Genomic DNA, 27,437 nt, shown 5'->3' on the forward strand with positions numbered 1-27,437 from the left:
CAAATCCGTCCATGTGACCATGTCTGGTTTCCTCCTGTTTCAGGAGGTTTTTTTTGACAGAACATGCTGTTCTCTCAACAAGGCTTGTTAGCTTCTGTTATGCAACAGATCTAGCAAAGAGAAGTTGAGCCATCTAGTCACTATCCTCAATCTTCTCATTAAGTATGTCGCTTATGGTTTGACCCAGGGGTGCTGCTGCACCACAACAGCCTTTTAAAACTTCTCATAGAAACAGAGGACGAAGACACAATTGTTTTATTCTCTCTTGTTCTTTTATTGCATCATTTCTCTTCCATTTTCTCATGCATATACCAAAAACTCTAGAAGACCTTCAACAAAAATTATCTGCTAATATATCAATTTTTACCTTATGTACATATTTAGCATACAAACAAACAAAGCATAGCTCATCATCAGGAAAGTGCTTTAATGTAGTGGAAGAAGAAGACCATGCAAAGTGAAGAAGATTTACAAAAAGCAAAAAACATGTGTGTGCGTGTGCTCAACATACTATACTGTACATATCATCATTTCTATAACACTTATACAACAGATCAGCACCCATAGCATATATTATCCACAGCAAACTGTGCTTTCATAGCTTCATTGTGATAGACTAAACATCTATCATATTAGTCACATATCTTTTAAATTTGTACTCTAAATAGTACTACTAAGAAAGTGCAACCAGGAGGCAGCACATAGCTGACATTCATTCAAAGTGAAAAGTGAACTGATTGGACTTTATATACAAGAATTTCTCTACTGTTGAATCTCACTGGCCAGAGCACAAAAAACACAGTTTCTCCATCTAACCAACCAAAGAACACTGAAAAATAAGCCATAGGGGAGGACGTAGCTGTAATTATGAACACAGACTTATAATTATTTCATGACCCTGAATGAATGAAAGTAGAAATAAGAATGACAGGTAAATGGACTGTATTTATAGAGCTCTTTTCTAACTTAATGGACAAAGCGCTTTCCAATTTGCCTCTTATTCACCATTTCACAGATCAGAGCTGCCATGCAAGTGTCAGTGTCTTGGTCAAGGATACCAACATGTGGACAAACCTCCGCCTGATCAGGTTGAGAACTTGTTCTTTGTCTTTGCCCTCTGAGATTTCACTCTTGATTTTTTTTTTCTGCCTTCAAGAAATGGTTGTATAACTAAAACTCCAATCTGTGAAACTGTTCAAAAGTCAATCAAACATAAGACTCCTTGGTGTAAGAAAACTCCTCAAACACAGGCTGGCTACATCTCCGTGACACCATATCATGATGGCCTGTGGACACAGACTCAGACATGGCTCTCTGGCGGAAAGGCCGCTCGACAGCATTGGCTTTGTCTTGTATCCCAGCCCAATAGTCTTTGTAGTCATAATTTACAGAGGACGGGCGGGACCTTCTCTTTAGCTCTATGGCATCTTGCACAGTCATTGATTTATACTCTGGAGGAGGACACGCATTCTGCACCGCCTGACTGTATGGCGGAGGCCTGCAGGGCAGCCTGCTGTCCACCTGCTTGAACACCTCGATGGCTGACAGAGGGCGAGACCTCTGCAGGGGCTCAGCTGGAGAGTCTGCTTCACTCTGAGAGTCCTCTTGGAGCGTTTCACAAGGGAAAGAGTTCTCCTTCTGGGAGTCTTTCTTCACGCTGCTCCTGCTGAAGGCTCCTAAGCTCCTGGTCCTCATGAGGACCTTATTGGGAACTCTCATCGACTGTGAGCGCCTCTTCTCATCTGAATTTGGCCTGGCAAAGTCCTGAGCTTTTGCACCCACTGCGGTCTGGTTGGCGGGGTCTGATTTCCTGGAGCATGGTGGCGTCCCCACTGGGGAACTGGTGAAAACAGAGCCCTCCGATTGGTTGGAGGCGGTGCTCTCCAGGGAAGAGCATGAGCAGTCCTTAACTTGATTAGCAGTGTAGATCGGTGGATCCATGTTGCAGCTGCTGCTCAGTTTTTGAAAAGACAGTCCTGACCTTGCTCTACCTCGTCCTCTGTGCAAGATGGAGTCATCTGAGATCTGCTTTTTCAAAGGTTGCTCCTCAAAGTCCCGCCTCTCCATGGAGCAGTCATCATGGCTCCTGGCATGGCAGCACAGGCTCTCAAGATCAGGTGAGAGGAAGATGATGGGCTCAGAGCAGCGACGGTTGAATTCAGGCTTTGTGTTTAAGTTAGCATCAGATGTCCAAGAGGAGGTGCTTGGAATAAGGGAAGAAGATGAGCTACACTCTCTGCGGATGCAGCTAGTACTCTCTCCTGCCTCTCCATCTCCATCTGGGTCTGTGCTGTCATATGCAGAGTCATGATGCTGGGAGGACAGTGAGTCTGCAGAGTGGGGAAACGAAGGCGTGATTAGGATCTCTAAATTAACAATAATTATTCTTATTTACTAAAACTGGGCAAATACCAGTTCAGTTTATCTCCAGTAATAATTCAGATTTGAGTGATGTGTGTGATGTGTACCTTCATCAGTATCCAGGAGATTTGGGATATTATCTCCAAGTATCTCAAAATGCTCAATCAAGAACTGGGTTAGGTCTGTGACCTGCGGCAAATCAGAAAAAGGAACATAATATAAGTCAAAATACAACAATATCAATATTTATAACCAAAGCTGATAATTAGATAAAGAATTCTGAAAATCAAAAGCTGACACACAGGATACAGATACAATCCAGACACATTACAGTGCTTCACCCAGTTAAGATTTTGTTTTTTTATTAGCACTTGACTAAACAAGTAAGAGTCTGTGCAAATGTAATCTTACTTATGAAACCTTTTGAGGTTTTCTGCACTGTGAACCGCACAGCTTCAAAGAACCTAAAGTGAGAAAGTATATTCATAACATGACTTTCTACCTTCTGTGTCTTTTCCTTCTGCTCATCCAACGGGGTGCCGTTCAGCTGCAGCAGTGTGGGGGCGATACACACCGCCAAGTTGTAGGCGTCCATCTTGTTGGTCTCTGCATTCTCAAGGATATGATGGAGGACGCAAACTAGATGCTGCAGGAGGAGTTTGTTGAGCCCTGGGAGCATGTCTACCACCCTGACGGCGGGTAGCAAAGGGGGAAGGACGAAAAGAGAGAACAGGAAGAACACATAAGTTTGGCGCTTTTTTTTGTTCAAAGTTTCTTCCTTCTTTTAGAAAGAAAATAGAGAAGTGGTTTGTGATCTGCCTACAAATGGAGGATATTGTGAATGCAAAACTCCCCTTAAAATACCCCTCAGTTTACATCTTGCTTCATGGTCATGAAAGTACCCTTCATTCATAGATCATCGCAGTGTTTGGGTAAATTGCACTTTACGTGGTCAGGACTTATTAGCAAGTATTGATTGCTTACTTTCCGATTTCCAGATCTTTCTGCTGGGTGTCTTCATTATCAAGAGCCTTCATCCACTTGTCATAAAATTCAGATACCAGCAGGCTGCCAGGAAGTTCCTTCAGAAAACTCTGTAATAACAAAGAGAGGGTGATTAGACACAGTACTTATTAATAGAAACGATCTGGTAATAAAGTGCTGCTTATCTTGAATATTTGATGATGCACAGTAACTAATAGATATCAAGGGGATGCCTCACATTGTAGATGCTGATTTACATACATTATGTTATAGTATATTAAAAGTACTGATACAACAATGTAAAAATATCTATGTACAAGTAAAAGTCCTGAAGTCAAAATTATACTTAAGTAAAAGTACATTTAAAGTAAAAGTAAAGTATAGTTAAAGATTTTAAAGATACTTTTTGGAGCTGCTAACAACTCATAGACATCTGAAACATGACAAACTGCTATTATGTAAGGTCAAAAACCAAAAAACTGGTTTAATCTTTTGCAGTGCATTGCATTTGGTTTTGATGTGTTTTTTATATAAAACGTGTACTTTGAAATGTACCTAGTGACTATAGTTGATGTACCTCAATACCTATATACAATACTGTATAGTTATTTTCCACAACTGGAAGTAACATAGCAGTATCTGTAATAGTACTTGTATTTAACCTAATGATGCAGCAAGCACTCTAGTATTAGTGGTTACGATACAGTAGAGATACTGAAAGTACTGCTGGTATTACAGATGCATTGTGTGTTATGCTTTCACAAGGATCAGGATGGGAACGTACTTTGAGCAGCCCGACCAGCAGGAAGACAGACTGGCCCTCCATGTCCACCTCCTGGCCGCCATTGAGCTGGTCTCTGATGTCCCTCATGTTCTTGCTGTTGCATGGTTTCCGAAACACTCCCTCCGTGGACGGACCTTTCTTCCTCAGCAACACCAGCATCTCCTGGTGACAGGGCAGGGACAGAGAAGCAGAGCGGAGCAGAGAGGAGAGGAGAGATTATTATAGTAAAAACAAAAACAGTCTATGTGTGTTGAGTGCATTTTGACCTGATCAACAGGCAGCGTTTATGCACATGTGGTTTCCTGCCCTCATTAACAAATTCTAAGAAACTTCAACAAGCTGTCACATGTGCAGCATGCAGTAGTTCAAGTGCTTAAAATTAGAGGAAACAAAGCAGACAGAAAATTTCACTTTTTCCCATGTTTCAGGAACAAATGACATGTCAATACCTTGGAACGAGACAGAAAAGACTAAAAACAAATGTTTTCTGATTTTTTGCCTTACTTAAGAACAACTTTGCAGAGGAGGGGAAATGAAAAACTTGACATTAGATTTGACATTTAAACTCGAAAGTCAACTTACTGTGACTGGTTTAGGAAGTGAGCAGTCATCCGGGCATATCTTGCCGAGGGGCTGTCCAAACAGCTGAGTTGATCGGCTTACTTTGTTGATGAAACTGGAGCCCTTTTTCAGCTTCTTCACCACCTCCTTCCACCTGGTTTCTGAGAGGAGCAAAAACGTTTTATCCATCAGTTTTACATGCGTATGCATTTATCTAACACTCTCATTCAGAACGATTTAAGAGTTTGTGCAACATGGCAACAAAACCAGGCGCAAGAGTCGTGCCAATGCGACTGTTTTTTCTTCTCTTGCTCGCTCTTAACAGCAGTCAAATTTTTTTCTGCCTTTGTGGTTGCTCTTTCTGGTCTCATGTCTCTACACATGGTGCACTTAATGGGGCCCCTCCCTCCCATCAAAACTGTCATTGAGAGACGTCTGCAAAAACAAGAGATTTTCAAACTCACCAGTGGGCTGCGTCTGCTTGTCCTCTTGGTGATTGGACAGCTTGGACTGAGCAGAGATGTTTGCATTACCCTGGTAACAAAATAAAGAAAAAGTGATGTGGTGAAGAGCGTGCAAGGGGAACACAAGCAGGCAAGAGCAAAGAAGGAAGGGGTTGTGTTTCCTCAAATGGCTCTAATGCACGCCCTCGTCCTTCATGCCTGCTGCCACGTGAATGAGTGAAAGGGAGATAATCATAAAGAAAATCATATTCTATATATCATAATTCTAGTATTCTCTTTCAAATGGTGCCTGTTTTTTTTTGTTTGTTTGTTTTTTTTTTTTACAGTTATATGCATTTCAGAAGCTGTTTATTTCCTTCAAATCTGTCTAATGCAAGACTGAAAAAGTGCAGGTGTTTTTCACAAACAGCTGTTTTGCTTAAACATCTTTAATTTCAAGAAGCAACTGAAAAGGGGGTTTTTACTTACATCAAGTTCGATGAATTGTTCCATACCGCCTCCTGTTAGAGTTTTGGTCTAAATAAAGACACAAACCGAGAAAGAGAGAAAGAGATTATTAAGTAACAGATCTATTTTAGGTATTTTGGTTTCTTTTAGACATGGTAGAGTGGAGTGCGACAGACTTACTGCGATGCTGCCACTCAACACCTTCATGAGGACGTCTGGAGGTAAAGAAGCACAACCAGCGCTCGCTTTTGCGTCTTTAATTCTTCTGTGATGAGAAAAAAATACATAAATATGAATTTATGCCTAAACCCTGTGCACCCCCTGCTTGAATATCCACACTTTTATCTTGATATTACATAGCCTCACGAAAGTGTTATTTTCATGTTGTTGTTTTTTTTTATATTTGTCATCCTAACAGTGGATCAATACAAAACTATTACATTTTTTTTAGATAACATGGACAAAATTTTAGGTCATATCATCTAGATGTTATGCACCATGTTATATAAAATGTTGTCAATTTTCCTGAATTGAAATATAATCTGAGAGTTCACATTGATTTACTCTCTAACAGGCAGCGTTGATCAAGACGGCTTTACAGTTTGGGTCAAGCACTCTTTCTTTCTTGTCAATAATGAGAATTGGAAAATTAGAATTTGTTGATATAAACAATTACATAAATAATGATATTATTTCTTACCTGTGAAGAGTATCTAACCAGCGTTCTTTCACCTCAGGAGAGCTGTAGGCAAAATAACAGCATGGTATGAGTTACTAATCCACAGAGCGAATCAAACAAGCCGGCAAGTACAGTGGGAGGAATGAGACAAAGCATGCAACCCACAGTTGCTTTTAAAAAGTGGAAACTGTAACTCAGTCATGGGAACAGGAAGCAACGTCACGGCGGCCCCCAACCAGACCTTCCACTTCCTCATAGACTGCATTTGCTGTGACATGGTATCAGTGGAAAGTGACGGAAATGATACGTGTGCTTACATTTACACCTGTATGGCATCACGTTTTGGTTAACTTGTTATACCCTGTGGCCCTGTTAATGCCGGACACCTTGCTGTAACATATGGTTGTATGCAATATTAAGAAAGAATCAGCTAGTCAGCACGTGGCTTATGGTAGTCTCCCTAATCGCCTCTGTGAGTGAGGAGGAATGAAACTCTCACACACTTGAATCATTACTAGACCCAAGAAGATCAGAAAATCATTTTCAAACAAAACAACTCAAAACCCATCAGGGGACTCATCGTCTTCTTGGAATACCATAGCTTCATGGTTTGAGTGTAATAACTTTGCGAGAAATGTGGGAGTCAATGAATAACAACAAATGAATTGTTTCTCAACTGTTAGTGCCAGTTAGTGCCTTTGATCAGAAATTCACTGTAGAGAAAAATGTGCTTTCATTTCTTTTAATCAGTTACAACACCACAAGAAGTATGAGACAGCATTTCTCCTAAACTTCATTTTTATTGTTAAGTCCAGTATTTCTATGAATCAGCTGATAATCACCTCACAGGATTGGTTTGGTGCAACTCCAGGCTTCCTATTTTGCAACCTCTTGTCTTGTGATGGTGCAGCCAGGACTTTCTCTTTGCTACTTCCCTATTTTCATGTAGATCACAGATCATATGGCCATTTACTACGTGTGGATGTTTGATGAAGAAACATAAGGTTTCATTAATCCAATGAAATACAAGAAAAGATAAGATAAGATAAGATTAGAAACAAACAGCAGTATGAATCAGTTTTAGTTTCAGACTTTTGCTTTCTTTTGCTCTCTTGCTGAGAGTTCAATGAGAAGATTGACGCCACTCTAATGTTCGTCTGTTCAATGTAAAACTATAGACAGCAGCTGGTTAGGTTAGCTTAGCATAAAGACTGGTCCTCACAGGTCACCTAAGGTCTTCACAGTGTAACCACACATGTGTGCATCACAACACAAGCCACTGCTGTTTGTATGTGACTCATCTGCCGAGTGTCAGCTCACCGAAAACACACCAAACAAAATGTGAGATTCCAGGCCAATATGACGGTCACCCTGAGGTCAATATCCCCCGTCGTTTCCTCTTCATCCTCCACTTCATCCTCAAAACCGTAAAGCCAGATGTCTTCGAGGCTCACTCTGTGCTTCAGACGGTAGCTGGCAGTCGACCTACACAAAGACAGAAACACAAGAGAAAGGCACCGTCTGAATAGTCGTGTCTGTTTCCATCTTCTCTTCTCTTTTTTTTTTACAGATTGAAATAAGGGTTTCTGTTCCATAAATTTCTGTCTCTGTTATTGTTTTTTTTTCCTCTCACAACAATCATTATTGATTTTGGAATACAATAATAAAAAGAGATTGTCTTTCTTTTCAGTTGTAATCTGTTTTTCATTCATGTGAAAAACTTTGAGCTCGACACAGAAATAAAAGGCATAACTTATCATGTAAGAGCTTGTTTTAAAAAAGTCCAAAGAAGAGAAATCATACCAACAATGGTCTTTTATATTTGACTGGAAAATTGATTTCTACACATGGAAACATTGTGTGGAACAATAATCTGTGATGCAGATATTGATTGTCAGGGATGATGGGGCAAAAAAACGCTGTTGTGTACAACATTGTTGTTGTAAGATCATTACGAGGCAAATCTTTATGTGTCTAAATAACAGTTCTGAGAGTTAGCTGTGACAACTCCTGAACAAAGCTGTGAGGCTGAAATTGAAGAGCATGTTAGACACTGTTTTTACACTAGAAGAATATCAAGATGGGCTAAACTGAAGCCAATGTTCAAGGTGGGTTTTAAGAGAAGTGGTGGTGGACTCCAAATGAATAGCTTTTGTACTGTAAGTGGTTCAACAACAGCTTCCACAAGAAGTGACAAGTAAATGATTAGACCCTTGACCCTTGAGTGTTTGCAGCAGAGAAGTGCTGGCAGGATCCTGGAGTGCTGATAGATTGGAGGAATAAAACGAAAGAGTCAGAGAGGGATGAAGACAGAGGGAGTGAGCTCAGGCATTCATGAGGTGTTGTGGTATAAAACTAGAGAGAGAAGTGACTCACAGCTAGTTGGATGTAATATGAAAAGTGAGAAATAAATAAGCATGGCTGGATTAACACCGGGGGCTCTGGGGTAAATATGAGCTGTGGGCCCCCAATGACGCCTAGTATATGTATATATGTATCCAAACACCTATACAACCCACCCCAGTTTGCCATATATCAATCACTTTGTGGGAATTTGAATAAAGGAAAAGTTTGACATTTTGGGAAATATGCTTATTTGCTTTCTTTCTGAGAGTAAGATAGGAAGATTGATAAAACTGTCTGTCCATGACAGAGCCAAAGCTAAGGAGTGTTTAGCTTAGCTTAGCATAAAGATTGGAAATTGGGGAAAACAGCTAGCCTGGCTTTGTCAAAAGTTTAAAAGTTACACCAACACCGGCACCTCTTAAACTGTTTTTTTTCAAGGAATAGTTTTTTTTTGGAAATTTGCACATCCACATTTTTGCCGAGAGTTAGATGAGATGATCGACCACTCTTGTGTCTGTGCATTCAGAAAACAGCTAGAGCTAGGTGGTGATTAGCTTAGCTTAGCATAGCAAAGACTGTACTGTAGCATACAGATTAAACAAAGAAGCTGCAAAGTCTTAATGAGTGAGGTTTAGCGTATTTTTGTTAGCTGCTTCCCAATGCTTCCAGTCTTTATGCTAAGCTAAAGCTAATTACCTTATAGCTCCTGCTCTCTACGTAATGAACACACGTGAGATTGATATCAATCTTCTCAACTAACTCTCAACAAGAAAGTAAATGTGTATGCCTCAAAAGGTTGTTCTTCGGTTACGGTCATCATCATCATCATCAGCTGGTATTGTGACTTATCAGACTGATAATCATGAAGAATAATTTCTATGTATATATGAATAAATGAAGCAAACAGACTTAAACACAGTGTTCTTCATTTTGTTTAAAGCCCAATGTTTCTCCACAACAAACTAAAAAATCAATATGAACACTGGATATTTCTAAATACGTCTCCACATGTGATAAATGCTCATATATAAGGGCTCAAAATACTCCGCAGTCTGTTTATTTTCTCATACTGTAGCTCCAGCTGTGCGCACCTACTGGAACAGTGGGCAGGTTGTGGTACAGAGATGAGTGCAATTCGCCTCCCACTCAACTCTAGCTCAGCTCTAAAACTTCCACCACGACTTTGAACACACAGGTCTAATCTGACTAAGCCATGCAGCCAGCTACTGCAACAACTTCAATCTTGTTTATGTTAACTCTTTCAGTATAATCATAGATATCTGTAAAGAAAGGTTACAGCTGTTTTCATCATATGAGAACAAAGGAGAAGGGACATGTACCCACTGCCAATAATAATAATAATAATAATAATCCAAAGAAGTAAATGAAACGTGATATTTAATCCTAAAATAATTGTCTCATATAGACAAGGTGTAAAAACAGCTAATTTTGAATTAAATCAGTTGTCTAAGTACAGTATGTGTCATGAGCTGCCTCATTTAAAGATACATTTAAAATGTCAGATGATTTTAGTTTTAAGATACTGTCACTTATGAGACTAATGAACCAGAATTCAGGAGAAAGTGAATTATCTCACTAAAGGGTTGCAAATAATGATTATTTTCATGATAATTTAATCTGCCAGTTATTTTCTCAGTTAATCGATGAACTGTTTTGTCTATAAGATGCCAGAAAATAGATAAAAATGTCCATCAAAAGCTGGAGGTGATGTCTTCAAATGTCCAATCAACCATCTAAAATTCAAACATATTCAATTCTCAATAGTGTATGACACAAAAAAACTTCAAATCCTCACAGTGGAGAAGCTGCAACAAGTAAATGTTTGGCATTTCCCCTTAAAAAACTGCTAAAATGATTATTTAATTATCAAAATAGATACTCCTTTCCTTTCCTGATGATTGATTAATTGACTAATCATGCAGCTCTACTCACAGGCATATCATGTTTGACAACAGTCCTTTAACTGAAAAGTTGATAAGATTAAGGTTTTTGGTAGTGTATACTCTACTCCTGAGAGTTTCCCCTCATGTGACTTTACCCAGCGGGAACTACCATGCTTTCTTCTGTTTATTTGAAGTCACAGTGACTAAAAAAAAGCAGCGACTGAGTTGGGAGATTCCCTAACAGTCCGTGTATGAAGTCCAACTGCACGTTTTGTTTTTACTTCCTCTTTCACTCTCCCATTCCAAGCTGTACAAGTATGTGACATGTTTAAGCAGAAATGTACTTGAATGCCACATCAGCATTAAAAATGTATTTCCCACTTTTTTTGTTGTTTTTTTGTCAGTTGATTCAGTCATGTTGCAGTCATTACACTTTGTTTCATGGACACTTTTTTGATTTTCTTTTGTATGTTAGTGCAGATAACTGATTATCACCATCTATACATGGATTATATATACAGTTCTTACTTGAGTTTGGCAAAGACAATGGCATCGTGGAAGAGGAAGAGGTGTCTCTCCCTGGTCTTCGTGCCCTCTGTGACTTGAACGCACTCGTCCAGCAGCAGCTCTCCGTTCACACTGGTGAGGCCGAGGACGAACGGACTCTGCTCCACAGTCACCCAGCAGGAAGCCTCCTCTCTGGGCAAAAGGACACACAAGGACACACAAAAGCCAGATCAGACTGCTAAAAACGATGAATCTCTAATTTTGTGGATGATGTACCAGATAAATTGAAGGATTACATGCTCTTTAATGGAGTGTCTCCAATATATATGTCCACCAAACTTAAAATGAGGCTGATTTTCTTATCTTCTTGAGGTGACATTTTGGAGGTACAGTACAGAAAATGTTTTTTTATGGACAACAACACCGTACAACATCTTAAAAGTCTGCATTTGATGTGAAACCACCAACTATACAAAAATAAAAACTGCTAACAGACGTGTGTGTACAGAGATTTGAAGGAATAGTTTGACAATTTGGGAAATAAGTTCACTTGCTTTCTTGCTGAGAGTTAAATGAGAAAATTGATACCATTCTCAGACATTACAGTGTCATCCATCCTCTCATCTAATTCTTGGCAAGAAAGCTAATAAGCGTATTTTCCATAATGTCAGAATTTTCTTTTCAGATCTTTGAAGAGCAGCCTAATAACATAGCTTTACAGTTAACCACGCCAGCTGTGTTTCACTTAAATATGAATATTAACTATTTCTCTGAAATGAAATTTTCAATACATATGTAACACATTGCATAAGTTTTGCATGAGCACCTCACGAAAGCAGATAGTTAAGATCTTAATTGGTATTCATAAATATTCCAAGACATTTACTCTTAATCTTAATGTTATAAACGATGGGAGAGATTATAACTTATGTGAGTTCAAAGCCATGATACTATCTTTTTGCCTTGTGACCTGTTGAGTAAAAGCAGCGTCCACTGTTGCAACCCCTCATAACAGGTGTCACGAGTGTATGATTTGCAGGTTTTTACATCTAAAACTTCCAAGATTGTCTCATTTGAATACTGTATATGTTCAAGGCCTAAAGAGGTAAAATGAGCCAGTATTTCACAAAACAGCAATGGTATACTACTGTATGAACCAACAGTACAATCAAATCTACAGTTGGAACTGAATTGTCCAATTAGTTTCACTTCCTTCATGTGTGACATTGGAAATTACCAAACGTCAGCTGTACAGTACTGTCACAATACTGTGCAGCAACTCAGAAGGCAAGTGAGGTGATACTGCTGTTGTGTTTTGGTGGTTGAATTCAGGTCCAAGTGACCTGAAGACACCTCGCAGTTGTTTTGTAAAATAAACGACTTCACTAGCTTTAATCAATAGCCTCCAACATGCTGATCCTTCACCAAATATCCTGGAGAGCGTGGAATAATGTTTTTATTTGTAGAAAATGTCAGATCTGTGTGTGAAGGCATCACCTACCTCATCAGATCAATATCATATTGATATATCATGTCTGATTTCATTACAGGCACAACATAGGAGTGCACAATTATTGACTTGAGCTATTTGTTTATAATGCACAGGGAGGAAACAGGGTCTTCTTGGAGTTTACATTTAGTCTATTTTTGGATTCTTTCTCATTCCTGTGACATCTTTGACTTCCATATTTCCACACAACTCAACAGCCAAACAAGACTATCTTGAATAGGTAAACATACAACGGCTTTGGCTGCTCTCGCTTTTTATTATTGAAAGGATTAACTTTCATCTCACATGACATTTCACAAGTCTGTATACAGACTAAATGAGTTTGATAACAAAAACATAATTAAATCTACGTATGTCGCTGCTACCTTGCTGCCCCCTCTTCCAAAAATCTACATGCAAGTTAAGGTGTTGATAGCAAGTAAGAGTTGTTTGTTCTAAATGCTTATGAAACCAGTTTTTGGTTATTGCTCTTCCCACTGACTCGACATTCAGGGCAGAAATTCAAATTTTATCAGCAGAGGTACTTTCCCTGCTCCCCAAAGGTGACACCCACAATGCCAGCAAATAAACAGTTGGAGAAGTATTCACAAACTGCTGATGTTCAAAAAGTGTACAAACAGCATAAACCAACCAAAATATATAATTGAAGGAAAGCATAAAATCACTGTTATACTGAATGTTTTTGACTAAAAGAAGATCAACATTTTGAGATATATGTTTATTTGCTTACTTGCTCAGAGTTAAATGTTGACACCACTCTCATGTCTGTAGGGTAATGAATGAAGCTATAGCAAGAGACAGTTAGCTTAGCTTAGCATTAAGAGGCAGCAGGGAGGCACATGTAGCCTTACTCTGACATTTTTTACACTTTGGTTTTTGTACCAATTAAACAAACATGATATAATGTGTTAATTAATGAATTTTAGAGATTCTGGGAGCTAGATTTTTTACCTTTGGAATGAGCCAGACTGGTGGTTTCCAGTCTTTATGCTAAACTAAGCTAATTGGTTGCTGCTTGTGGCTTCATATTTAGCATATAGACATGATGTGATATCAATTGTCTTAAGAAAATGAATATATCAAAATGTCAAGCTATTCCTTTAAAATTGTAATTAACAGTTTGATTCTATTATGATGTATAATATTAATTTTCACTTTGTTCTAAACAATCACATTGTCTTAAAATGAAATGTATTTGATAAAATAAAATAAATAATAAAATGTATTTTTTTCATGGCGGCCTATTTTTGTCAGTGATTTATAATCCCACTACAGTGAAACTAACACCCGTAAAGTTTCCCCCCCTGTGTGTGTTTGTGCTCAGAATGGGCGGAGGTGTGAGAGTAGGATGTGTCTGACATTTCTCTCGTTGCTTTGATAGGTTCGCCCACTGGGTGCTCCGGTGGTCTTTATGCATGTGTCACAGACTGGAGGTGTGTTATGACGTGACAGAGCAAAACCATAAGGTAAAAAAAATTGACCGCTGGTAACTGCCTGGTGATGAAATTTGTTTTTCAGTAAGAGAAGTTTTAAATTAAGTCTAGAAACATCATCTTTTGTCATCAAGTGTAAATTAGCTCTGGCCAGGATTAGGGTTACTGTCTTCGAGTGCAGAGTGAAATTCCCAGAGGACCTCAGTGTGGCCCCAGATGAAATATTACTGAAAGTACAGAAAGTCAAGTTTTGAACTTTTAGTCTGAACTAATAATGTAAAACTGTAAAATTCATAGTTCAAGTATGACACAAAAGGGTTATTTTAAGATGTGCAGCAAAATATGAAATGTTTCTAGACTAATTTGAACCAGTGGCTTTAGAAAACGGCTCAGATTAGAACTAGACACTGTAAAGGTCTATGCTTCCATAATTAAAGAATAATAAGCATTACATAACAATTTCACAAGGGCAGAAAAAAAATCTCACTGGTTGAATTAAACTTCACTCTGTGGCACCAAAACATGAACAATGTGAATTTCTCTACAAGACTGAAGGACAGTGATAAGAGAGCATGTAGCTACTGTCATATAAGGAAGTTTTTATGTTCTTCTTATAGCAAACAAACAAACAACTTGATGTTGCTTTAAAGCCTGCCTCCTACAGTAGTAGCTGTTTTGTGGGCATACTTTCTGCCTTGAGTCTGGAAGAAATTTACCATCAGTATAGCTTTGTGTTTGACTGTTGTGTGCAGATAAAACTAAAACATTGATCCTGTTTCAGCTCCAGGTTTATATTTCACTTTCTGTAAAGTATAACCACCTACCTCACAATATAATGGACTAAGATGGTACAGCTGTTACCCTGATGAGTATTTATGTGTAAAGTTTTTGTTGCTGAATGTAGACATGTGTTTAAGTGTGGTCCTCTGTGCTGTATGTGTTGCCATCTCTTTAGTCCTGTTATCATTGTATAATATTGAGGGAGCTGTTAGTGGGTATCTGTATAAAGGCCAACATCACAACCACATATACATTTTCCTAACAGCCAATTAAAGCCGGTCTGAGTCTGAAAAGGTCACAGTCAACATTCTTACGTCAGAGGACTGAACATGATAACCAGTTCACCCATTTTTTTCAGGAGATAATGATTTGAAATGGAGGACAGATCAATATCACTTAAACAGGGCAGTCCTCAGAGCAGATGTGGTTTTAAGTGAGGTTTAGCAGTTTAAGCAGAGTACAGATGCTCTTTCAAAACACCACTCTGTAAATTCCCCTAAGGGACATCTGTGTTTGTGGCCTGAGCAGTTGGATGATGCGACCTGCACATGGCAAGGTGCCATCGGGGCATCGAGGTGATATCTTGGTCTGTTCAACACGTATGGGGATCGGTGGGGGGGTGTGGGGGAGATTCCTTTCTTTATAAAGTATGTCACATTCTCTTCTGTGACAACAACAGACAATTTGAAATTGTGTTTCTATGTATGCTGCCATCTGTAGGCTGGAGGCTGCAGGGAAGAGAAAATGAAACAAGCTGAGAGAAGTCAGAATATTACTGTTTTACTTTAAATCCAGTGTTTCCTTCACCTTGGCTGTATGTGAACAGAAAGTTGCAACAATATTTCACCATTTCTCAATAAATTGTGAAATTTGTGACCTGAACTCTTGATCTTGTTCTCCGGTCCTTCTGGGCTACAGTTTGAATTTGAATCGAGGTTGCAACAAACAATTATTTTCATTGTCAATTATTCTGGAAAATTCTTTCTTGATAAATCATTTGGTGAATAAAATGTCAGGAAATAATGAAAAGTGCCTGTTACAATTTCCTATGTAGTAGAAATGTCCATTTATTTTTGAAATTGGTGCCATATGACTAGAGAAAACTGAGAAAAAGGCTGTAGATTCCTCATATCGTTCTTAAGGAGGAATCCTACAACAACCAGAATACATTGCATTCGGTCCTTTCCAATCCACTACTGAAGGTGTTTTTATGGATGACAGGTGGCCAGCCTGTTAGTGGAGATAGTTAGTTGTGATCAGCATTATATCTCTTAACTGAGGCTTATTTTCATTTACAAAACATTTTTCCTCATCGAGTCTGCTTATATCGTACTGGTGTGCAACAGACAGTGCACTGGTGTTAGTTATGTGGATCATTGCGAGCTTATTGAGAGCTGCACACAAGCCAGAAAGCTGCCAAAGAGTCAAACCACCTCCAAGTTTGCAGTCTCAATATCAGCTCGGTTTGGGAAAGAATTGTGAACAAAAGGGTAAAACCAACCAATTTGTTATGGACAACGAGGACCCAGGACCTAATTGTGCTCAAGCTGAATGCAGCCGCCTCAACACACAGTCGCTGTTGTAGTGTTCTGTGTTGGCAAAGTCCAATTTAATACTCTGTGAGAAAACAATATCAGGTTTACCAAAGTACCACAAAGTTTGTTGCAGCGCAGAGTTTTCAGTTCTGTCTTCTTCTTTCTGACGATCCTCCTTTGACATTCCTTGAAGGCATCACTACAGAAAATGAGGAATCATAGTTTGTCTAAGGTAGATCTCCAAAGTCCACCAGATGACGTGCTTTATGTCACCTAGCAGACTTTTGCAGCTGGATGAAGAGGGATATCTTACTACAGGGAAGACAGAGGAAAGTCTAATGTCATTTATATATAATTCTACCCACATTAAACCATAGGAATCAACTTTAAAATCGGTGAAGTCATCCTTTAATCTGCTGAAGGTGGAAAGTTTCTCTGTACTCACCTTAAGGCGTGTACCTACAAGCATGATCTGTGACATCACAACTTTTGGAGCCAATCATGGTCCAATATACAACTTACACAAGTGTGATGTGGATACTTAAAGCCTCCAGCGCACAAGCACTGAGAACAGACTTTTCAGTGAAGTAGGAGACATCTTGTGTCCAAAAGTGAAACTTTTTAAATGAAAAAGATTTACATATAGATTCTGGATTTTCCAAAAAGGGAGAATATGTAAGATTAAGAAAGTATTTTATATGTCTTAACACATTTATGGAGGGGATCTTTAAGCCCAAAGTCTCCAAATGTTTTGTTTTCTCCAGCAAACAGTCCAAAACCCAAGAGACAGAAAACACAGACAAGCAGCAAATCCTCACAATGCAGAAGCTATTTTTGCTTGAAAAAACATCTTAAATGATTATCAAAATAGTTGATGGTAAATTCTCTGCTGCTAATTTAGCAGCTTATTATGAGTTGTTGAGAGGATTTCAGCTCAACGCTGAATTATCTTCTTTAATGAATGCCAACAGGGTTCACTTGACTTAGGTCTTATTACATCTGTTACCGTCACACTTACAAAGGTCCCTCATAAAAACAACAACAGGATGGAACTATGATTATAGTAATAGATATATTATTAATTAATAATACATTAAATAACTATTGGAGTAATAACCGTATAATGTGACTCTGCAACACCAAAAAAATAAAATACTAATAAAACTTCAGGTTACAAATATGAAAACATGTAGTTTACATTAGACCAGACATCTATGTTTGAAGGAATTGAGGTTCAGTTCTTTACATTTGAGCCAAGCTGCTATTCAACTCACAGACATCCAGTGAGTGAGCTATAAGGAGTTTATCTCACTGAAAATAGTATATTTTAGGGGGGAAAAAATACATTTACAGCAGCCACATGCTTGTTGTTACATAAAGGTTACAGCTGGACACACGAAATCAATATTTTTTCCAAACCTTAGTCTGGGGTATACAAACATGTTTTAATCCTACTTTAAATCAGTTTATTTGCCTTTTTTAATCAATCAGCAGAATGTGTTCAAAACGTCAGCATCAAATCAAGGACTTCCCCTAAATGGAATATAGTCTAAACTTTTAGGTTTGTAAAGCTTTAAGGTGACAAATTAATCTAAGCTTTGAAAGAGGGATTTTAATGTGTCTTTATGGGAAATGATAAAACTACCCAGTATGTCACAAGAAAACAGCAATATAAGAGCATGTCTGAAAAATAAAATAATCTTCCCTTTGTGATGACAGACTGGCAGATATACAGTATGTTTTGGGCTTTTTTAATCTTTCGTCACATCTAAAGTGTCTTGTGACTGTTCGGAACCACTGGTCTAAGAGATTCCTGATTTAGATCAAGAAAGAAAAAGAAAAGGTAAACAAGCATTTTGGTAAGTGAGATTCACTATCCAGCCCTCCTCTGCAGCCATCTGTTGTTATATTTTGAACACAGGGTTTTGCAAGATTTAAGTAATTCCACAATTATTTTATATGAATCATAAAAAATATTTCTAAGTTTTTAATGTGCCTAATCTGAGCTGTTTTCTGTCAAATATATAACACTTTCAGATGACCTGTATTCACTATCTGCATCAACACCTGCTGCAGCTTTAGAGTGTGGTTAACAACTGCATACAGAAGGTGCGACAATCTGCAGCTACGGAAGATTGTTGTTGCGTCATTGTCATTTTATGATCTCAGGGAAACGTCTTCCTTATTCATGTTCATATGAAATAGGTTTGACCTTTCTGATGGTCCCAAAGCTCAAAGTTTACTGAAGCTTCCTCTTGGAAAAGCTTGAAAAAAGACATAAAACTAAAGGATGCAACAACTTCCAGTCAAATCAAATATATTTTCAGCTTCAAAATGGGCTTTACTGAAAAATTTAACATTTTAAAAATGAAATAGTTATAACACTCGTCTGTTTGCTACCTATTTTCATCTCATCCCTGATGTTCTGGGTTGTTTGTGTTGATTTTAACTCTGCTTTCCCTGTTGTGGTGGAGAACTACATCTCTCAATGGGATAAAAATTGGTCAAATAATATTTGAATAAAATGATAAGAAATTGTCAAGCACTGCCTTTAAATTAGGTCTCAAAGACACATCAGCATCCAAGCACTCAACTCACTGAGAACAATTCACAGTTTATAAATGCCAGCTGCACAACATTGCTTTGAATCTCAGGACTGCTTAAGAAAATATGATATGTAAAATGTGGTTAGATACCCTGATTAGATGCCTAACAGCTCCCTGCTAAACTGCTCACTGACTAATGGCGGAAAACTGAAAAAGATTGTGATTGTACCTGCAGCTCTCTGTAGGGAGTGTATGAATAAGGGAAGAAAATGATCTACACACCTGATTGGAGACCATGGCATTCCCAACGCCTTTCCAAACACTAGAGATGGGGCCGAGCGTCGTCTCTGAGCCAAGTGTCTGAGGTGCTGCAAGAAGACAGATGGCTTATCAGTTTGAAACATTATGTGGTCATTATGTACTCTATGTTAATTAATAATGACAGTAAGTAACTTACTACACCGGTAGTTTCACACTTATTTTCACACTTATTTTCACACCTATGTTTCCTTCAAATTATCAGCTGTGAGGTGTTTGGCACCTCTCTAGGTAACACTTTTGCATCTCTGCAGTATTGAAAGTGAAACATTTGTCTTTGTATATTCCCATAGATGACTGTGTATGTCAGAGCAGAAAGTCTAACAACTCAAAGACACAGTCAAGTAGAAGTGAAGGACAGAATCATGAAAGCCTCACACTTATGGAAAAGAATAGTATCAGGATTTCATAAGGCTCTATAAAGCCTCACACAGCCAGGCTACATGCTGCAGGCTCAGTTTTCCTTGTGAGATTTAAGTCTGGAGACAAAATCAGCTAGGTCAGATACATACCACACAGCTGAGCGAACATTTGGATGATAACGTAACTCATCGCCTCTCCAAACTCCAAAATGTTATTAAGAAAACAAACAAAACACTCAAAATGAATCAGATCCAAAGAGAAAATAAATGTTTTCAGCCTGCTTTTGGAGAGTGTTAATGTACATCTAATGCAATCTGGCATGTTATTCCAGGAACGAGGACCATAAAAATAATTAATCAACTTTAGATTTAACCTATGGATCGACCAGAAGGCCTGAACCAGATGACCAGGTCTGATAGGCTCATATTGGCTGAGCAGATCAGAGAAGTACGTACTGTGGAAGAAGTAAAATTTTGTTACCAATTATTCACAGGAAGTACAAAGATCTAAAAATGTGTGTAATGTGATTAAATTTGTTCTTTCCTGTAAAAACTCTGGTGGTGGCATTTTGCATCAACTATCAGCCAAAAATGAGACAAAAAACCTTGTGTTTATATTTAAAATGAAAAAAGGACATTTTTGTTTTGTTGGAGACGTAGCTCTGGAAATTTCTTGCTGCAGAGATCTAGCACCAATGAGAAGAATTTCAGTTGTTTCCCTTAACAACAACAATTAACAGCTATTAACGACTATTTAAACTTGGTGTTGTAGTACAGTCTCTCTAAACCTGGTCATACTTTCAATCTAAATGCTAAGGCACCTTTTTTAACATTTCTACTCTCCAAATCCTATTATCCTTGTTTTATCATAGATATTATGGTTCTTTATTTTTACTTTGTGCACTTTGTGTTGCATTTTCTGCATACATTTTGCTATAAAAATAAAGTGTATTATTATTATTACAGTATAAAATGGCTCATGACCCTGCAAATGACTGACCTGCACCTGGATTTTATTTAGAAATTACATTGGGTGAATAGTTTTGGAGAAGTTTACTTTTCCAAAGTAATTGATATTTTTAATATTCAGAATTAAAAGAACAGACCAATTATAGACCAATAGTTGGTTTGAAGAAGAGCACTGTCAATCATCTACTTGCAATAACATCTGCACACTCATTTCAAGGTTTTATCCATTTATTCCAGTGTGACTCATGCTCACATATTGCTCTGAACAAGCTTGACTCAGACTGTCCCTGAACTGAACATTTGATGAACATGAACAAAAGAAACATTCAAAATCCACATAGAAATAAATATTAATAAAGGAGCTTGAGGAGGTGGTGAGAACAGTGTAGGAGCCAATGCAAAAGTACCTTAAAGTTCAATGCCACCTACAGACGCTATATGCTGGCTCCTAATGACTGGCATTCCATAACCACCAACTTCTCTCCAGAAATACTAAGTCAATCATTTTCCTAAACAAGTTATTATGGTCTCAAATATTAAAATCGGGGCCTCTCATAAGTGTGCTCCTGGTCATTTAGGAAATTATTGTTCCATTAGTAAGATTTGAAGACTTATAGTAGCTTTTATGTACGCCATGTGGGTGTTGATTGACAGCTGTGATTGACACAATTTAGCTAAAATAGCATTAATCTGAGTCTGAACCGCTCAGTGTTCCCAGTAAGCTTATGTTTGCTTCAGTGGATGTACTGGACATCTATACATACTGTAAAAAAGCTCTTCCTTGTGTTGGTTTTCTGCAAGCAAGTAGCTCTGGGTCTGAAAAGCCAATGCGGAAGTGCCTTAAACCTGCATTCTTTCTAATGGCCAGCAGGGGACGACTCCATTGGTCGCAAAAAGAAGTCCGTTCGTATAGATGTCTACGAGATAATGACTCTACTTCTCATTTATTACCTAAGTAAACAGTTTTCTAATGAGTTCATGGTCTAAATCGCTAGTATCAAGTCTTCTTCAATACATTATGATGTTCATTTTGTAAATTATGGCCCCATTTAGAGTAAACCAGACAATAAAGCAGCATATGCTTTAGGGCGTGACTACCTTGTGATTGACAAGTCGCTACCAAAGCGACAATGTTGATTACGTAACGTAAGCATGGTGTAACCCCAGATTCACAGAGATTAGGCATAGCTGCCGCTATCTTACTGTATGTTTTCAGTTCATGAAAGTAAATTGTAACATTTTGGTGGCCTACAAAAAAGTCTTGTTCACCATTTGGTTGTACTAAAAAACCCTCTAAGGAGTCGACTGGTAAGTTTTTCCGGTAAGTATATTTTGTTTTAATGGTTTTAGGCCTGTTTTTCACTAACAAAAATTAGCATCAGCTTTAGCATTATCATAGTTAACCATAGACTGTAAATGCACTGTGCTAACCAAGCTAGCAGCTAACGCTAGGATCAGTTCCAACTTCTCGTCCAAATGTGGTCACTTCTGGCTCCAAAAATCAAAGATGACGACAATCAAATCCAAGATGGTGACAGTCAAAACTCTAAACTTGAAGATTCAAAATGGCAGTCCACAAACCAATGGGTGACGTTACAGTGAGTATATCCATATTTTCTTTACAAGCCATGGATTTTTGACTGACATGAGCAACAAAACAGGAAGGAACAATAAAAGTTTGGCTGTGATGGGAGATTCTACCAAGAACATACTGTATCTTGGGACAATATTCAGAGTTATCAGAGGTGTCACCATTATGAAGCCACATCTGTTTGGATTAATTGTTAGTGGCAGGGTTGATGAAACCCATAAAAGCAAAATCTCCAGTGACTGTCAGACTGCCAACACATCAACACTGGAGTTGCTTCAGATAAGAATCTGTGAAATGACTTGAAGAAAGCTGCTCATTGTCACTTCCAATCAAACCAACTAAATATACGGAGCAACAAGTTTAACAGCACTCTTACTCCTCTGAATTTCAAGGATACATTTTTGCATTACATTTTTTAAGTGACTGTCAGCAGTTAATGTTGTGAAAAAAAATTACCTCTCTGTTGACATTTGTTTCTTGTGTGTTGTGTGTCTGTGTCCTGAAACATATTTTCCCTTCCAGAAAGGCACAATAAGAATCTGGCCATAGTTTAAGTGCACTGGAAACTAAAGGCAATGTGAATCCTGGACGTGCAACCATAATTACACACGTTTTATGAGTCAGAAACCTAAACAGAAAAAAGATCTGAGCCTCAGCTTGTTTCATTTACCAAAACAGATTGGTTCAGAAATTGTTTCTATTCTGACAGATGCAACACTCTGAAGATGTTTTAATCTCACCAAAGCCACCCACCCATGGTAATGGCATATGGAGTCACAGCAGCATATGATTTTGATTTCCCGAATATAGCTGTTGTTGATGGTTTATGTATTACGTCACCACCACACATGTAATCGACAGCTGATCACATGTTGCCAAGCAACAGCAAAGCACTTCACATTGCAAGAAGAGCCTTGAATTAAGTCATACATCAAATTGTAAGTTAAAAAAGAAAAAGAAAACATGAAAACAAAGGCTTGTATCAAGTTTTAAACTTATAAATTCACTTTATTACCATTTGAAATGGTGCATTTTTATTCTTTGATGTTTCAAAAAGAGCAACACTGTGCAAAATTGTATTTTTCCATGTCTTATGATTTGAAACACATTAGTGTATCTGTGTTTGCAAAAATACAAAACAATCAAATTATTTTATTTTTTATTTTTCATATTAACTCAACTCTTGTGTGCATTTAATCCTGGTTTTAATGCGTTTTCATCCTGTTTTTATTTAAGATAAAATTTCAAGAAGAGCATTCTTATCAGGTAAAAAAAACAAATGAAGAAGTAGAATTAAAAAGTTAAACATAAAAGATCTCAAAAACATTTCCTAATTATGACTTCTCATTATCTAATTTTAAACTTAGTAAAAAATTATGAGATAATATGTACAGTATTATCATTTTGAGATGCTAGCTCGTAATTGTGACTTAATAATGAAATACTTATGACATTTTTTGCTGTAATAATTTCTAATCTTTAATTTATCTCTTTATTTTCCCACCAGAAAAGGAGGCCTTCCAACACTGTTTTGTTCATTTGGGTGAAAGAAAACAAACAGATTTTGCATATTGTTGTGGCTGCTCTTGTGCACTAATTGCTGGACAAACTGAGAAATTGGGTTAAGCGGAATTAGAGGCAAAGAGAAAAAAACAGTAAAACAAAACAAACAAAGGCAGGAACATTTGACAAAGCATCTCTTTCTGGCCTCCTGTCTCTGTGGCCAGAGCAAGGTTGGCACACAAATCCATTGACTCGTGATGGACCAACAGGACACAAAGGACCAGGGTGACCTACCTATACAGCCGCTACAGTGCAAGGTACATGCATGGTTTTCTGGAATGAAGAAATTAAGCTTTGGCTGAGATGGAAACAGAATCTCCAAAAGTGAAAATGAAGATTTATGGGCTTTTTATGTTTGAGATACATGCAGTAGAAGTACACCAAAGCCTTGAAACATGATGAAAATATTAAGTGGTTCTTCAAAGTGAAAGTGACTCAATACAGCCATTCCCCAACCAAACTAAACTATTGTATATTAAATCAAGATCCAATACAATATTTTTCATTGCCAGATAATAAATGACTCATGTTTCCATCTAAGCAGCGCTATCATCACCGGTTGTGAAGGTCTTCATGTTGAAAGAGCCGAGAAATGAAGAGATGAAGAGGACAAGAGGGCAGATGAAAGATGAAGTTCAAACTGCATAGTTAGAGGAAAATCAGTGAACATTATTAACATTAGATGGTTGCAGGTAGCTTAAAAAACATTTATGTGTCCATGTTCTGGTAATTAGTCGGCTGATAATCTATGCTGTGGATGAAGACATTGAGTTTGTAGAATCTTTAAGACCCAAACACTTCTTTGTTTTATGTTGCATCTTAATGTAGTGGCATGTGCAGTTAAAACTTGATTACCCACAATAAACATTATTTAGATTTAAAATCTCTGTACAATGACAAAATAGGTCACTGCCTTCCAAAATGACCAATATCTTCTGATCTGGCGCCCCCACTGTCAGGACAATAACATTTGTTAGTGCCTGTCAAAATGCATATGGCCAAACTAATTCTTATCTGATTGTGGTCATTGTTAAAATGTGTCTGACTTCCACCACAGTTGCTTCCCTAAAGGTTCAATCATTACCATTCTCAGCAGATATTTACACACAAAGGAGATTTGCAGGCCAGAGCTCACCATTTCTCAACTTAAGGCTCTATTGGAATATCTTTTCATGATTTACATTTCAAAAAACTCCTTACTTATCTTATACTGACCCTTTATGCAGCCCCTCAGTTCAGCCTCTGTCTGAAACAGGCTGTTTTAACTCCTGTTTCTTTAAGGTCCCCCTCCCGATGAGCCCATTCTGTTCTGATTGTTAGCTGGTGGAAGATGCCATGTAAACAAACAGTAGTAGTCCAATTTTGTTTCATTTTCCTGTTCTTCTCTCAATATATAAGCTTTTCAATTACATCTGTATATGTTCAAGCCCAAATCCAATCCAAAATATGCAAGTGGACAAACGTGAATAACCCATGGAACAACCTTAGCAGCAACATTAGCAACAATCTGATGTCATCACGAGGAGAGAGTAACGATAGCAAACGAGGCAAACGAAGTGTTCAGAGCGGGCTGAATTCTGGGCTTCTTACTTGAAAGTGGCATTTTTATATATGTTCACCTCAAGTTTTGGACCTATGACCATGTTTAACATAGACATCATAACAGCATAAAAATAACAGAAAATCACAAAAAGCAAGATATGTCCCCTTTAAAAAAATCACACAGCCAGTAGAAACCCTAATGGACTGTTTATGAAAATAGAGGAGTCCTTATTCTAGTGGTGTGCAACACTTTGTGTAGCTAGTTGAGTGTTGCAATTAACCATTTACAGTTTGTGATTGCTCTGCTTAAATGCATATATGGTAACCAGTTTCATTTTGAAGTCTGTTTCACTTTTGAATATTGCTCCCCTCCTGTTTCATATAGTGTTGCCCTATGGGGCAACTATGGGTCAGGGCTGATAGGTTAGTGGTGAGGGTTAGGGTTAGGGTTAGGGTTAGGGAGAAGACTTAGTTACAGTTAGGGCTAAGGTTAATTGGATTCAGGTCAAGGTAAGGGGAAACACATATGAATTGGGAAACTTTGACAAAACCCCAGGACACCACACTGATATTTTTGTGGTCTGAGTGTGGGCTGATGTTAGCACATATTAATAGGTTTTAAGATCATCACGCTACCTCTGCCTTTGCTCATGAGAGAAGATCATTATTATTGGCACAACACACAGAGGTCGCTTGTCAGGTGTTTGAACTAACAGCCAGTGGTGTTGATTTTCTGGTGAGGACAGTCTAATTAGCCACCAGAAAATGTAAATTTGAAAAGCAGAGCTTCCACTGACGCTGCACTGAATTTTACCAGATGTTTCCGGTGCTATTTAAAACCATACTTCCTAAAGTAAATGGAATATAACTGTTACTATACAGTGCACAGTACATGTTGTTGATAGTCATTCTCAGTGTTTTGTATCTACAGAGACCCTATACATAACTCCCTCTAATAACTACCATCACTAAAAGCTGAAGGTTGACAGGTCACACGCATTTGTTGCAGATACTTTAAAGGACTTCTATTCAAGAGTTTCATTACTATCTAACTATTCACCTCCAGTTTCCTTTTCAATCTCATCTGGAGTAACTGAACTGAAATTGATCTGACCCCAACCCCTCTTCCTTCACCTGCTGTAATTACACTGTACCTGTGAAAGAACATGAGGACATGGTTTCCATTATCAGTTTTCTCATCCTGACTTGAGTGTCCTTTTCTCACCCTTCTTATGTAACACATCTCTCCCATATCCATATGAAAATAGGTGAATGAGGTTCTCCGGTATGTTGATGTAGGTGTCAGATTCAGTGGACAATTTAAGAGCAGGGTCTCACACTGAGTCACACTCAGCGGTTGTTACCAACAGGATCTTTCTCACCTTTGCCAGTGGATGGCAGATCAATACTCACAGGACGCAGAGGAGCCGCGGCAGCATCATCATAGCTTCCCCTCCTCATCGCTGCAATTCCGTACTCTGGAGTGTCCATGCTGGTGTCTCCGAGCGAGCCCTCAACCCCCTGCTGTCCTGTGCTATACTGTACTGGACTGTAGTTTAGGTAGTTTTCGTTTTGCAAGTAGAGGAGAAGCAGTTTGAGGACTCTGCTGTGAACGAGCCAGGGAGCGGCTGCAGAATGACGCTGTCTGTCCTGCAGAAACGCTTCCTCTCACTGTTGCTAATGAGGGTTAGAACAATGGAGGCCTGGCCGGCACACAAAAGGGGAAGGGGTGGGGGGGGGGGGTGGAGGGAGGTGTGGGGGGCTGCCTGACCTGGACCTGCAATGCCACTCCACCTCTCCACCTCCCAAAACCCTCTTCTTTCTATCAATCCATCCATCCCACCCTCCCTTCATCTCTCCATCCCAGCCTGTCCTGTTCCGCTCCAGTGGGACAGCTTCAACCAATAATGAGATCGCCGTGCGTCCCATCCGGACCTGCTGCCTCGTCCCCATTTCCAGGCTAACGAGGTTGAGATGCCGTGACAGCCAGTGCCTCCGAAAAACGGGGTCTCACAGATCGGCCCCATCCCCCACCCCGGTCGATACATCATGTAGATACATGATTATATGCACACACATGTACTTCTAGAGTGTAGCCTATGAGAAATACACTTTAATTTCAAGTCTAATATATTTCTGGCATGAACTTCAAGTGTTTGACAGCAACAGCAGAAGTAAGTTCTAAAACAAAATGGAGAAATGTTGGAAATGCATTGTCCTTTGCTTAAATTCACCTTTGTTGTGGAATTTA

At 38.5% G+C, this 27,437-nt stretch overlaps 1 protein-coding gene across 2 annotated transcripts; it reads right to left on the bottom strand.

Moving 5' to 3' along the window:
• Nucleotides 1-407: 407 nt before the first annotated feature.
• On the bottom strand, nt 408-26,814 carry tagapb (T cell activation RhoGTPase activating protein b). 2 transcript variants are annotated; one of them, XM_044377465.1, is made up of 14 exons: nt 26,600-26,814; nt 19,124-19,209; nt 11,059-11,229; nt 7,601-7,765; nt 6,302-6,343; nt 5,782-5,866; nt 5,623-5,670; nt 5,155-5,224; nt 4,712-4,851; nt 4,130-4,291; nt 3,346-3,455; nt 2,864-3,050; nt 2,469-2,550; nt 408-2,330 (listed from the first exon to the last, which is right to left on the bottom strand). In XM_044377465.1, exons 1-14 carry the CDS (start codon nt 26,675-26,677, stop codon nt 1,207-1,209), a joined length of 2,550 nt encoding a protein of 849 aa, XP_044233400.1. In that variant the 5' UTR covers nt 26,678-26,814; the 3' UTR covers nt 408-1,206. The 2 variants fall into 2 exon arrangements, with proteins under 2 accessions (XP_044233400.1, XP_044233402.1); XM_044377467.1 differs by lacking the exons at nt 7,601-7,765; nt 11,059-11,229; nt 19,124-19,209; nt 26,600-26,814 and adding an exon at nt 7,123-7,252.
• Nucleotides 26,815-27,437: the final 623 nt, after the last annotated feature.

This window comes from Thunnus albacares, chromosome 16 (assembly GCF_914725855.1).
Source record: "Thunnus albacares chromosome 16, fThuAlb1.1, whole genome shotgun sequence".
NCBI classification, from domain to species: domain Eukaryota; kingdom Metazoa; phylum Chordata; class Actinopteri; order Scombriformes; family Scombridae; genus Thunnus; species Thunnus albacares.